Source organism: Podarcis cretensis (genome assembly GCF_951804945.1).
Source record: "Podarcis cretensis genome assembly, chromosome: 2".
Lineage (NCBI taxonomy): Eukaryota > Metazoa > Chordata > Lepidosauria > Squamata > Lacertidae > Podarcis > Podarcis cretensis.
The window spans coordinates 119,518,908-119,533,669 of NC_137171.1; the positions used below are offsets into that span (position 1 = coordinate 119,518,908).

The 14,762-nt window shown below is 48.7% G+C and overlaps 1 protein-coding gene across 4 annotated transcripts in view; it reads right to left on the bottom strand.

Annotated features, from left to right (window-relative positions):
• Positions 1–325: 325 nt before the first annotated feature.
• LOC307207197 (uncharacterized protein) overlaps positions 326–14,762 on the bottom strand; it is a 30,730-nt gene continuing 16,293 nt past the window's right edge. Inside the window, exons 1-4 of one of the 4 annotated variants that reach the window (XM_079960993.1) lie at positions 9,020–9,197; positions 5,515–6,335; positions 3,555–3,663; positions 326–2,173 (exon numbers count right to left, since the gene is read on the bottom strand). In XM_079960993.1, coding sequence (XP_079817119.1) covers positions 1,158–2,173; positions 3,555–3,663; positions 5,515–6,318 — 1,929 coding nt within the window. In that variant the 5' untranslated portion in view covers positions 6,319–6,335; positions 9,020–9,197 and the 3' untranslated portion in view covers positions 326–1,157. Of the gene's footprint in view, positions 2,174–3,554; positions 3,664–5,514; positions 6,336–8,599; positions 8,879–9,019; positions 9,198–14,762 lie in introns of those variants that run through there. The other 3 variants (XM_079960994.1, XM_079960992.1, XM_079960991.1) reach the window with 3 other exon arrangements.

Sequence of the window (14,762 nt, forward strand, 5' to 3'; positions counted from 1 at the left end):
TTTTTAACCAGGCCTTTGGTTGATCTGATTTGCATCCTATGCCCTTTTAAAATGTGTTTTTTTGTAGGTGGGTGGGGGGCTACTGGGTTGTTGTTTTTATTTTTATTATGTATTCTGTGGTTTTATTTCTTGTTTTATTCTGTGAACCGCCCTGAGACCCCCAGGTATAGGGCAGTATATAAATTATAATAATAATAATAAGCGAACCTTCCCCCTCCGCAAGGGGACTGTTGGCGAACATTCCATAAAATCACAACAATGCTTAGAAGCAACTCTCTTATTTCTCCTTGCGGCGAATAAAGCCAACCCTCACGTGAATGTTTACTTCAGGATTTATTTTGCAGCCACCGCCACCAAGACAGGATAGGCGGTTGGTCACAGGAAGGCATTCTACCTACCCCACCTTGTAAAAAATCCACTGCCTTTCTGTAAAGTCCCATTTCCAAAGGACACATCTCCCCACCCCCATGAAAGATTCCTTGCTCAGACCATAAGAAGTTCAGCACAAGCAAAACGAGCAGGTGCCCGGGGCACTTTCCCAGAATTCCAGTGGTTCTTTAGTCTGTTTTGGACATGGGGAGAAGGGGGGGAAAGAGAGCCACTGCTGTGAATCCCACTCAAGCCCCACTCGCTCGACCCCCTCTTTTGGCTTCCGAGTCACCTCCAAATATCATTTGTACGCATATAAACTTTCAAACCTATCTTGGCACAAATGATGACTAGAAACTTGCTTTGATTTTTTTAAAAAAACCAAACTCATCAACAGGAGGCAGAATTCTTTGTCAGATCCCAATTTCGGCAGATACATTGGGCAAAAGTTAGTAGTCCACAAACACAAAGTAGTAAGTATACTCGGGAGATGGGCTGAGTTAGTCACTTGTGGAAAACGGCAGCGAAAAGCCGTTTTCGTAAAACGTCCATGCTAGTCGCTCGGGGCGTGTTAAGAATCGGTACCAAGGAAACAGGCTTTTACAAACAAGGCGGACTATAAGCCAGGGGCAGAGCTTGAGGGCAGAGGTCCAGGGCCTACTCAGCAGAAGGAGCAGAGGAAAAGGCCTTCAAACACAGCAGGACTGGCTCGCCACATTTTGAATTAATGCACTTTGCCATTTACAAAACAAAAACCGGAAAGTCCCATCGTGTCAAATTACCTCGCGCTATAAGTAGCCCCACTCGGTGTGGAGAAGGACACACATATGCCCCACCCTCACGTCCTTCTGCGTAGCGATCCTTTGAGCCGCTTCCGCCGCTTCCTCCTTCGCGGGAAGTCCAATCTCGGCCGGGCCGAAGCCTTTCCCGCCCTCCAAGTGCTGCGGGTACAGTTTCTGCCTCGTGTGCCGCCTCTCGTGGGTGCTGCAGTGTGACCTCTGGCTGAAGCCCTTGCCGCAGTCCAGGCACTTGAAGGGCTTCTCCCCCGTGTGGGTCCTCCGGTGGCGGACCAGATCCGAGCGGTGGCGGAACGTCTTCCCGCAGTCCGAGCAGTTGTAGGGCCTCTCCTTGGCGTGCATCCGCTGGTGGCGGCCTAGGAGCGAGGGCTCGCTGAACTTCCGCCCGCAATCCGGACAGCGGTAGGGCTTGTCACTGGCCGTATGGGTCCTCTTGTGCACCACCAGGTTTGAGCTGTCGCTGAACCCTTTGCCGCAGTACGAGCACTTGTAGGGCTTCTCGCCCGTGTGGGTCCTCCGGTGGCGGACCAGGTACGAGTTCTGGCAGAAGCTCTTGCCGCAGTCCAAGCACTGGTACAGCTTCTTCTCTGAGTGGATTCTCCGGTGTGCGATGAGGTTGGAGCGGTCGCTGAAGCTTCTCCCGCAGTGCAGGCACTGGAAAGGTTTTTCCCCCGTGTGGGTTCTCCGGTGTTTAAGGAGGTCAGAGCTCCGGCCAAACGCTTTCCCGCACTCGGTGCACACTTTCCTCCTCCGGTCCTTGTGGATCCTCTCTTGAGCCGCCAGGTCGCCGAGTTTCGGGACAACTCCCGGACAGGCTACCGGTTTGCACTCCCCGTCTCCCAAGGGGACGTCGTGTGGATTCTCTGATTTGTGTTGGTTTTCAAAGGAGCCCAACTGCTCAGGACATAGGAAAGGGTTCTCTCCGTACGACCCGGAAGGCCCAGTTTTCTCAGAACATCTCATCCGAGGTTTCTCTTCTTCATTCTCGCTCGCCCACCCATCGCCTGCTGGGAATTAAGAGAAGGGAGAGACACATCGGTCATTCCTTGCAAATAAGAGAACTGAATAATGAACTAATTTCTTTATACAACCTAAGGAGAGACTGGGCTGCTGGGCCAATGACCCATCTCATCCAGCATAAACGTTCACAGATGCCAGGACAGATAAAATAACTTCTCCACGCGGCACACAGTTCATCTTTGGAACTTGGTTTCACAGGAGGAAGTGGTGACCACCAACTCAGATGACTTTAGAAGAGGCCTGGTCCTGAACGGGGTAACTGTGCCCTGAAGGACCAGGTGCGCAGTCTGGGAGTGATTTTGGACTCCCAGCCATCCATGGAGGCGCATGTCATGGATGGGCAGCTGTCTACCAGCTCCATCTGGTATGCCGGCTGAGACCATACCTGCCCGTACACTGTCTCTCTGGAGTGATGCATGCGCTGCAATGTGCTCTATGTGGGGCTACCTTTGAAGGTGACCCGGCAACTGCAACTAATCCAGAATGCGGCAGCTAGACTGGTGACAGGGAGTGGCCGCCAAGACCATATACTGTAATACCAGTCCTTGAAAGACCTACATTGGCTCCCGCTACATTTCTGACCACAATTCAAAATGTTGGTGCTCACTTTTAAAGCCTTTAATGCCCCAGTATACCTGAAGGATATTATTAATAAAATGAAGGTCTTCATTTTTGAAAGGTTCAGCCCACCATCTTGATTCAAAATGGCATCCAGTGGTATCCATACACAACACCCTGCTCTTTTTCAAAATTTCGGGTATTTTGTGCAAAATTTGGCTGTGATATCCAAATGTGTCCAGATCAGTAGAGGATAAACAACTTTCCAAAATATATAGTAGAAATAAAATATATTTTATAAAATAAAATATATTTTATTTCTCTCCACCCCCATCATCCAGCCTGGACACTGAGGTCCAGCTCTGAGGGCCTTCTGGCGGTTCCCTCCCTGCAAGAAGTGAGGTTACAGGGAACCAGACAGAGGGCCTTCTCGGTGGTGGCACCCGTCGTGTGAAACTGGGCAAAGGCCTAGGCCGTGTTTTGTCAGAGTACCCTGTTATATTTATTTATGATAGCTTTGATATGCTGTGGGGGTTTTTAACCTCAGGCGATGAAAAACTAACACCCTGCAGGGGTTCCCAAGAAGAGTAAAATACAATAAAAACAAGAGACTATAATAAAACAGTTAGAATGTGATCAGTAAAAGAGAAATACCACTGCAAATTAAAAGCAAGGCTTTTTTTATTTTAAGAAGGCTTCATAACTCACCAAAAGAGCAGGGGTGGGAAATGTGGCCCTCTGCACACCTTTAACTGGCCCTTGGAACCTTCCAGAGACCACACCCCCTGCACAGGCAGGAGGAATACTTACCCATCGAGCTGCCATCGCTGTCCTGCTTTGCTTCCCTGTATAGCTGCCACAGTCCCGCGTCTGATGGAGCCTGCTCCGCCTTGGGCATTTCCTGAAAAGGCTTTGAGATCTAGAACCACAAGGGAGAACAAAGAAGGTTTGCGGAAGACAAGGCAAGGCAGACTAAAGAAAAGGTTTCTTCACACAGAGAGCAGAGTTAAACTGCGGAACTCCCTGCCACAAGGAGGAGGAGCGGCCACCAACTTGGCCGGCATTAAAATAGGATTCTAAAACAAAATTCTTCACATGTTGAATGTGTAATTCCCGGGAAATCATTTCTGGTGATGGTGTGTGTGTGTGTGTGTGTCTCTGTGCTGTCTGTCTGCATCCTAACATATACATAGCACTGTAAGGTAAGTCAGGTCACATGCAGTCCATATGAGATTTTAACATAACATTTAGTGAATTTCCTGATGTTGACCATCCTTTTGAAGCAGAAGGCAGTGCATCTGTAGAAAGGAGTGACTGAAGGTTTGGGTTGCTGCAACTCTAATAAATTCTTGACCTCCGTTGAGCCCTGTTCCTGCAGGAAGACACATGTTTGTATTTCAGGCAGATGCTCCTAATCCAGGACTAATTCCGGATGCAGATGCTGTAGGAGTCACAGTTGTGTTAATCACCTGCACCTACAGAGGTCAAAAATTTATTAGAGTTGGCTGTTATGTGAACAGTGAATACACTGAAACAGAATTGAGAGAAAATCCTCTGGTAAAACCAGATTTTTCTAAGCTCCAGAGGAATATTTTGTCATCTAACCCCAGGGTCACAAGATTCCACATTAATTGGGAGGACAACACTGAAAAACTGACAGATGCAGAGAGCAGCAACCCAAACCTTCAGTCACTCCTTTCTACAGACGCACTGCCTTCTGCTTCAAAAGGATGGTCAACATCAGAAAATTCACTAAATGTTATGTTAGAATCTCATATGGACTGCATGTGACCTGACTTACCTTTCAGCGCTATGTACCGTAGATTCCGGCGTATTAGGCGACTGGGCGTATAAGACGACCCCCCAAATTGGCAGCTGCCAATTTGGGGAGTTGGTTTATATGCCCAGTGTTATACGTGGCAGTTTCGCTGGGCAGCGGCAGTGGGTGGCGGGCTCCGCGCCGGGAGGAAGCTGCCTAGTGAAGTTGCCCAGCGATGCTAAGCTGGCTTCACTGGGCGGCTTCCTCCTGGCGCAGAACCCGTTGCCCACTGCCGCTGCCCAGCGAACCCATACCCAGCGTATAAGACGACCCCCAACTTTTTGGAGGATTTTCCGGGGTTAAAAAGTCATCTTATACGCTGGAAAAGGTCCGTATAGTTAAAGCTATGGTTTTCCCAGTAGTGATGTATGGAAGTGAGAGCTGGACCATAAAGAAGGCTGATCGTCGAAGAATGGATGCTTTTGAATTCTGGTGCTGGAGGAGACTCTTGAGAGTCCCATGGACTGCAAGAAGATCAAACCTCTCCATTCTGAAGGAAATCAGCCCTGAGTGCTCACTGGAAGGACAGATCCTGAAGCTGAGGCTCCAATACTTTGGCCACCTCATGAGAAGAGAAGACGCCCTAGAAAAGACCCTGATGTTGGGAAAGATGGAGGGCACAAGGAGAAGGGGACGATGGAGGACGAGATTGCTGGACAGAGTTTGATGAAACTGCGGGAGGCCGTGGAAGACAGGAGTGCCTGGCGTGCTCTGGTCCAGGGGGTCACAAAGACAAATACATTGGGTCACAAACAACAAATACGCTGGAATCTACGGTATGTGAATCTACGGTATGATGTAGACTGATTTAAAATAGGATCCAGCAGATTGAGAGAGGAGATGCTGTTGATGGCTACTATGAGCCACAATGGCTATGCTCTCTCCCCGCTGCGGTTAGGGGCCCTGCTTCTGCCACCCTCCAAAGTCCTGAGGGACGGAAAGCTGCCTCACCTGCTGCTCCCACCTCTTGGGCTCCCGGGGCCTCCTCAGGAAGCCCTCAGCCAGGGCCACCGCCTGGGCGCAGGTCTCCGGCCCCCATTCCCTCACCCAACTCTGGATCTCGGGTGGCAGGATAGTCAGGAACTGTTCCAGGATCAGCAGCTCCAGGATCTGCTCCTTGGTGTGTCGCTCGGGCTCCAGCCACTGGCGGCACAGTTCCCGCAGCCGGACGCAGACCTCGCGGGGCCCCTCGGCCTCCCGGTAGCCGAACTGCCGGAAGCGCCGGCGCTGGGACTCGGCGCTGACCAGGCCCGGCCTCGAGCTCTCGGCCTTTAACTTCCCGCTGGCGCCGTCGCCCCTGTCTCTGCCTTCCGGAGGGTGTTGGGGGGCTGCCTGCGGCTCTACCGAGAAGGGCCGGGCTGCCCAGTCCCCTCGGGGCCACATCCAGGCATCGGCGGCTCCCTCAAAGGCCTTGCTGCTCTCCTCCCACGCCGCGGGCAGCTGCGGGTTGCCCCAGCCTGGGTGCGGGGACTGAACCGCCTTCAGGAACTCCTGCCAGGGACCATCCCAGCCCTGCAGGATTCCGTCACCCGGCTCCTGCTTCACTTGTTGCGACGCCGGCCATCGCAGGAGCTCTGCCGCCATGCTGGCCGGAACGGTTTTCCTGGCTCTTTTGTTGACGTCCTTGTCGGGTTTGGGGCCTGCTGCGTCGTCTTCCTCCTCGCCCGTTCTCTCTCCGGGCCGAGGCCCTTGCTCAAGCACTGGCTGGTAGGGAAGGGCTAAGGGCATCGCGGCGCCACTTCCCACGGCAGCCATCTTCTCCCTCTCTTGGCCTAGAAATGTTAAGAACGCAACAAAATCACCTCTCCAGATCAGGCCTAGCTGAGCCCGGTTCTCGGTTTCCTACCGTGGGCAGCCTGAACACCTCAGAAGGCGGCAGGCTCTCTTTAAAGCAGAGGTTTGAGGGCCATTTGGAGGGATTCTTTAGCTGTGGTTCCTGTGTTGCTGGGGGTTTGGCTAGCTGACCTTTGGGGATCCCTTTAACTCAACAATTCTATGCTAGTAATAAAAAAGAACAATAAAAAGCCTAATGGAGCTGGATATAGGAAGCTACTTTTTATACAATTGCACTATGGCAGCAGCTCTCAGCGTTTCAGGTGTGGCCTTCCCAGTCGTATTTGGACACGCCAGGGATTTAACCTGGAACCTTCCGCAGGCAAGGCAGAATCTCTAGCCGTTCCTCCTTCTCCAGCATCTACAAATAATAAAGCTACAGAGTTGGAGAGGGCCCAGAGTCATCTAGTCCAACCCCCTGCAATGAATGCAATTTCGGACACAGAGACTTTCCTGTTAGATTATCATGGCTACTGGTGATCTAAAACCCTGTCCACCTTGGAAAACAGATTTAATTTAAGGAAGAGCTTTGAGTTGCTAACTATTATTATTGTCACTGATTTATTCATCGCCTTCTGAACCACCCTCTCATGGTGATTTATATACAGTGGTACCTCGGGTTACATACCCTTCAGGTTACATACCCTTCAGGTTACATACGCTTCAGGTTACAGACTCCGCTAACCCAGAAATATTACCTTGGGTTAAGAACTTTGCTTCAGGATGAGAACAGAAATCGTGCAGCGGCAGCGGGAGGCCCCATTAGCTAAAGTGGTGCTTCAGGTTAAGAACAGTTTCAGGTTAAGAACAGACCTCCAGAACAAATTAAGTTCTTAACCCGAGGTACCACTGTATAAGGCAATTAAAACAAGTTAAAAACAGATGAAGGTAACAAATAGGTTTATAACAAGACTAAAATCCCTAGCAAAGAAGACACTTGTAGTAAAGACTCCCTTTATCCAGCTGGGAAAACCTGTTGGAATAAAAATGTCTTCCACAGTTCCCCAAAGTACAGATTGACAGGGATGCTATTCCACAGAACAGGGGCAGCCACACTTCAGGCCCTGCTCTGAGCTTATGGACAGTGGGCTTCTGAGATCTTTGGAACTTGCAGTGATTTTTTCTCCAGACTGCAGCGATGTGCTGGGTACAGAAGGGATAAGGCGGTCTCTTAAGTTGTGGCAAATGGAAACTGCAAGAAAGTTACCAGCATTTCCATTCTCTGGCAACGCTCCTGTGCTATTAACAGCCTCACACAGGGTGGGTTCAACAGGTGCAGCTCCTCATCCAGATCACTGGGCAATCAGATGTAAAAGTGACTGTGGGTTCCCTGTGGCAGTTACACATTAGGGGCTGACCGGAACCAGCACAGCTTGCGGAAGGGCAGTGCTTGGCATGTGACCTATGGGTCTCCATGTGCAGCAGTGGCATGAAATGTTATCTTAAGATGCCTTCTGTTTCCCTGCTCACTGCAGTCAATACCAAGCTATTTCTTTTTATTGATTTATTAAATTTGTCAGTCGCTTTGTCTTGCCCAGGGCAACCCAAAGCAACTTAAACAGTGATTGGACCAATGGCCTGATTCAGAAAAAGGCAGCTTCCTCTCTTCCTCAAGGTTAACCGCAGCCATCAAATATATGAAAAAGCAAAACATAAAAGCCAACAGCGATCGAAGCCTCAAAACAAAACTGATCCAACTAAAAGGGGAAGGGAGGAAACAGCTCAGAGGCAGGACAGATGCTCTGCATGCAGAAGGTCCCAGGTAGGGCTGGGAGAGGGTGTCCCCTGCCTGAGACCCTGGAATGCATCAAACCAAGCTCTACTCATAATAGATCCACTCAAATGAATGAACCTAGATTAGTCATGTCTGTTCACTTTAGTGGATCTGCCTTGAGCAAGACTAGAAATGGCACCATGGGAGAGCTGCTGCCAGTCAGTGTAGGCAAGTCTAAGGTAGATGGAGCAACTTGGCATAAGGCAGCTTCCTTTGTTCCTTTGCAACTTGTCCCCAAGGAACGAGAAACAAAATTAAGCAAACTTGTCAAAAATCCCCTCTTTTGCACAACTGCTAAAAGACCCAGGAATCTCCCTTTCCTTGAGAAGGTACCTTCTACAGAGGCAGGCCACTGGCCCATCAAGCTAAATACTGTCTACACGGACTGGCAGCAGCTCTGGAGGGTTTGGGGGCAAGGGACAACCGTACCTGGAGATGCTGGGAACTGAACCTGTCACCTTCTGCATGCAATACAGATGCTCTACCCCTGAGCTACGCCCCTTTCGGTGAGGATCAACTAGTAACATCTCTGCGCTTCACCTGCTGAACATCTGCCTGCTGCGCTTAAAAAAGAAGAAGAAAAACGCAGAGAAACCTGATTGGGGAACCCGCGAGAGGAAAATGAGCAGCTAGAGATGGGGGCAAGGTTAGTGACAGAACCAGCCCACAAATCCTAACCTGCAAAGGAACATATGCATTTTCAAACCCCACCCCCACCCCACCCAGGGGACCCTCCCATCTCCCCGCTCCCATTTTCCCATCTCAAGGCTTTGCTTCTTCTCCTCCTCCTCCTCGCCCGCCCGTCTGCCTTTTGTCCTTCAATGCAGAAGCCCCCAGCTTAAGGCTCACCCTCGGAAGGCAGCACCCCCTCCCCCACGTGGGAGGCAGGAGGCGGGGCAGGAAGGAAGGAAGCCAGGAAGAAAGAACCCTTCTCTATGGATCGCCTTCACTTCCTGCTCCCGTCTCTTCCCGCGACTTGTCTAGGCCCACGCAGCTCTTTGGCCACCTTAACTCTTTCAGCACCACGCCAGCGCAAACACTTGGCCTCGCCGGTCTCTCAAAGGAGGGGCAGCGAGTGATGCATGCATGCATGAAAAGAGAAACAAAAAAAAGTTTCCATTTTTATATGAAAATTTTGCAATTGACTTTGAACGCATCCTTCCTGAGAGAGAGAGAGACAAATAACAAACTTCCCGGGCCGACTAATATGTTTTGGCTATTGTATGCGCTGCAGGTCAACATCAAAAAAACGAAGATCATGGCCACTGGTCCCATCACCTCCTGGCAAATAGAAGGGGAAGAAATGGAGGCAGTGAGAGATTTTACTTTCTTGGGCTCCATGATCACTGCAGATGGTGACAGCAGCCACGAAATTAAAAGACGCCTGCTTCTTGGGAGAAGGGCAATGACAGGCCTAGACAGCATCTTGAGAAGTAGAGACATCACCTTGCCAACAAAGGTCCGTATAGTTAAAGCTATGGTTTTCCCAGTAGTGATGTATGGAAGTGAGAGCTGGACCATAAAGAAGGCTGATCGCCGAAGAATTGATGCTTTTGAATTCTGGTGCTGGAGGAGACTCTTGAGAGTCCCATGGACTGCAAGAAGATCAAACCTCTCCATTCTGAAGGAAATCAGCCCTGAGTGCTCACTGGAAGGACAGATCCTGAAGCTGAGGCTCCAGTACTTTGGCCACCTCATGAGAAGAGAAGACTCCCTGGAGAAGACCCTGATGTTGGGAAGGATGGAGGGCACAAGGAGAAGGGGGCGACAGAGGACAAGATGGTTGGATAGTGTTTTCGAGGTTACCAGCATGAGTCTGACCAAGCTGCGGGGGGCAGTGGAGGACAGGAGTGCCTGGCGTTCTCTGGTCCATGGGGTCACCAAGAGTCGGACACGACTAAACGACTAAACAACAACAATGCGCTGCAGGGATATTGATTTATTGGTTTTTGGTTTTAAATCATCACTTGCTTTTATCTACTATTTATTTCTTTGATCAGCTGCTTGTGATGTGTCAGTTTGTTGCTTTGGATCCATTCCAGTCCGGCTTCCGCGCTGGTCATGGGACCGAGACGGCTCTGGTCGCCCTAACAGATGATCTCCGCAGGCAGCTGGATCGAGGCGGGTCGGGGCTGCTGATTCTTCTAGACCTGTCAGCAGCCTTCGACATGGTCGATCACGAACTCCTGGACCACCGCCTTGCCGACGTGGGGATCCAGGGCACAGTCCTTCAATGGCTGCGCTCGTTTCTCTCTGGTCGGGGACAGAGGGTGGCGCTTGGGGGGGAATTGTCATCCCGCCACTCCTTGGTGTGTGGTGTGCCTCAGGGTGCAATACTCTCCCCGATGCTTTTTAACATCTTTATGCGCCCCCTCGCCCAGCTTGTCCGGAGTTTTGGGCTGGGCTGCCATCAGTATGCTGATGACACCCAACTCTATTTGTTGATGGACGGCCACCCGGACTCGGCCCCAGACACACTGATCAGATGCTTGGAGGCTGTGGCTGGATGGTTACGTGGGAGCCGGTTGAAGTTAAATCCTTCGAAGACAGAGGTCCTCTGGCTGGGACGGGACGACATGGGACTGAGGGGGCAACTCCCATCTCTTGCGGGGGTGCAATTAGTGCCAGCACCGTCCGTTAAGAGTTTGGGTGTAATCTTCGATACCTCCCTCTCCATGGAGGCGCAGATTGCAGCTACAACAAAGGCGGCATTTTTTCATCTCCGCCAAGCTAAGCAGTTGGCTCCTTACCTCTCTCGCCCTGACCTAGCCACTGTGATCCACGCGACGGTCACCTCCAGACTGGATTATTGTAACTCGCTCTACGTGGGGCTGCCCTTGAGACTGACCCAGAAACTCCAGCGGGTGCAGAATGCCGCAGCGAGACTCCTTACGGGGTCTTCGCTTAGAGATCACATTCATCCGGTGCTATACCAGCTGCACTGGCTCCCGGTGGAGTACAGGATCAGGTTTAAGGTGCTGGTTTTAACCTTCAAAGCCCTATACGGCCTAGGGCCCTCGTACCTACGGGACCGCCTCTCCTGGTATGCCCCACAGAGGAACTTACGATCTTCAAATAAAAACACCTTGAGGGTCCCAGGCCTCAGAGAGGTTAGGCTGGCCTCAGAGACAAGGGCCCTGCAGGACTTGACATCTTTCCGCAGGGCCTGCAAGACAGAGCTGTTCCACCTGGCATTTGGTCAGGGCGCAGCCTGACCCCCTCCTCTGGCAATCTTTACAAAGCTTTAGTTTATGGTTGCCATCAATTTTGATTTTAATTCATTTTTATAATGTTTTATAATGTCATACTGTTTTAATGTTGTTAGCCGCCCTGAGCCCGGCTTCGGCTGGGGAGGGCGGGATATAAATAAAATTTATTATTATTATTATGACGTGTATGTTAAATCAAATTTTATTAAACGGTCACAGACCAGATTAACTCCTACAGCTAGTCAGCGAAGCATAACACCGGAAAAAACAAAGGACAATTTCAATACAGATTAGGCCATAACAGCAATTTAAAATTAGACAGCATGAATAAAATTAAGTATTTGCCTTCGCCTGCATGTTGACATTGGAAAGCTCTTGTTTCCTGCGCCTAATAGCGGCTACACAGAATTTAGCAACATTGATCGTGATTTCAGGAACCTTACCTTCTAACCAAGGCTCTCATACATTGGAGTTCTGGTTCATTTTTAAGCTTTTGTAGAACTGGGGCAATAAAGGTCAGGTCTTTTTTTAAAAACAAATAAACAAAAAAAAACCAGAAAATGTGTGTGGGGGGGGAACATTACAGGTGTCAAAGCACTGTTATACACTTTGACGTGTATAACAGTGCTTTGACACCTGTAATGCTCCCCCCCCCCATTTTCTGTTTTTTGTTTTGTTTGTTTTTTTAAAAAAGATTAACCTAAAACAAACAGGCAGTTGGTGAGGCATCTAATCATAAGCCTGCATTTTTATCAAGCTTATATTTTTTGATCAAGGTTGTATCTTAAAAATGAGTTCAAATTCACAAATGTTTCATGCCAGGCAGGAACTAGGCTGGCTAAGATTTTGGCAGATGTTCATCCTCTTGGCCAGAGAGGCCCTCTGGTTTATTGCGGTCATAAAAGGCTGAGAGCGAGGTCACTGACCTTGCATGTTGCAGAGTACAATTAAGCTACAATTAAGTTGGTAAATAGTAAGAATTATTGTGCCTCCCGTTAGAGACTTGAGCCACATTTTCCTAAGGGCAAGAGCTAATGGAAATAGGGAAAGAAAGTGTTTTTAAGTTTTTTCTTACTTTGAAAACGTCTTTGCTTATAAAAAAAATTATATATGTTATGTATTAAATATATTGGCTTAAATGTAATTATGCAAAGGATTTAAGAAATGTTGGATTCTTATTTCATATAGTTGTAAGAGTTGTAACTATCCTGAAATTAAGTCAGCCATCAGCCCAGCCCCCCTGTCGGGCAGGAAAGCACCATCAGAGCACTCTAGACAGATGGTTGTCAGGTTTTTGTTTAAAGGAACCTCCAATGAAGGAGATCTTTCATTGATGATGCGTACAAAAGATCTTTGATACCTGTTTAAAATAGAATTAGCCACCATCTGTTTTAGCCATCTGCTCTATTTTAGAATTAAGGGGGCAAAGGTGATTTGGTAATTAAGGTGCCTTGTAGAGGTTAATGGCTACTTGTTTGCCAATTATAAATATAGCTTTTATTTCCCATAAAAGGCAATAGGAAATGGTTGTATCTTTTGTGATTGGTTCTAGCAAACAGCCAATAGGAATTTCAACCAGGCTGATTGGACAGAGGCAGCCAAAGGAGGAGCAAGGGGGCTGGGTTAAGGAAATATAAGTGCTGGCCATAATGGCAGGAGGCCAGGCCAGAGCTTGGTAACCATATACCACTGTGCCTCTCATTTATTTGTCTGACAAATAAATTATTATTTTAATTTCTCTATTGCTGCGTTGAATATTTCATTCCAGCTAAGCGTTAACCACAAGCAGGGTGCTACATTGGAAGGGACCCTGGGGATCATATTGTGGGATGTAAAGGTTCAGTCAAGTGCAACATTCTGACAGAGGACTAATGGCTTCCATGTTCTAACCGGTTGCTGTGACAACCAGTTTGTCAGTTTCTGGTAGTTTTGAAAGATAACTGCTCAGTTTTAATCACCCCAGGACCAACTTCCTTCTGGTACAGTTTGCTTGTTATGTAACCTCAGCCGGCCTTCCGGTACAGTTCTGTAAACCAGAATGAATCTGAGAGTAAAATAGTTTCATGTTAACATGAATCAGATTCGTGTATGTACAGTGGTGCCCCGCAAAACGAATGCCTCGCAAGACGGAAAACCCACTAGACGAAAGGGTTTTCCGTTTTTCGAGGCGCTTCACAAGACAAATTTCCCTATGGGCTTGCTTCGCAAGACGAAAACGTCTTGCGAGTCTTGCGAGTTTTTTCCCTCCCCCCTTTTTCTAAGCCGCTAATAGCCGCTAAGTCGCTAATAGCGCTAATCCGCAAAGCCGCTAATAGGGATGCTTCACAAGACGAAAAAACTGCTAGACGAAGAGACTCGCGGAACGGATTATTTTCGTCTTGCGAGGCACCACTGTACAGTGGTACCTCGAGTTACATACGCTTCAGGTTACATACGCTTCAGGTTGCAGACTCCGCTAACCCAGAAATAGTGCTTCAGATTAAGAACGTTGCTTCAGGATGAGAACAGAAATTGTGTAGCAGCAGCGCGGCGACAGAGGGAGGCCCCATTAGCTAAAGTGGTGCTTCAGGTTAAGAACAGTTTCAGGTTAAGAATGGACTTCCGTAACGAATTAAATTCTTAATCCAAGGTATCACTGTATTCTTTAAGAGGGATTCAAAGGGATTTCTAACGAGGAAGGCATCTTTATTAGTAGAACTCCAACGAGTCAGCAACAAGCCGATCGCTGCGTAAACTTATAAAGGGGATTGTTTAACTCTGCTAATTGTATGCACTGCAGGGATATTGATTTATTGGTTTTTGGTTTTAAATCATCACCTGCTTTTATCTACAGTGGTACCTCGTTACAGACGCTTCAGGTTACATACGCTTCAGGTTACATACTCCGCTAACCCAGAAATAGTGCTTCAGGTTAAGAACTTTGCTTCAGGATGAGAACAGAAATCGTGCTCCGGCGGTGTGGCAGCAGCAGGAGGCCCCATTAGCTAAAGTGGTGCTTCAGGTTAAGAACAGTTTCAGGTTAAGAACGGACCTCCGGAACGAATTCAGTACTTAACCCGAGGTACCACTGTACTATTTATTTCTATTTTAAAAGTTTTATCAGCTGTTTGTGATGTGTCAGTTTGTTGCTTTGATGTGTATAACATTGACAGCTGTATTGCTTCCCCCCCCCTTTTTTCTGTTTTAATTTTCTTTTAAAGGATTGACCTAAAAGAAATGGGCAAGTTGGAAGCGACCCCAGACATCATCCAGCCGAACCCCTGCAATGCAGGAATCTCAGCTAAAGCATCCATGACAGATGGCCACCCAACCTCTAAGGAAGGAGAGTCCACCACCTCCCGAGGGAGTCCTTTCCACTGCTGAACAGCTCTGACTGTCAGAAA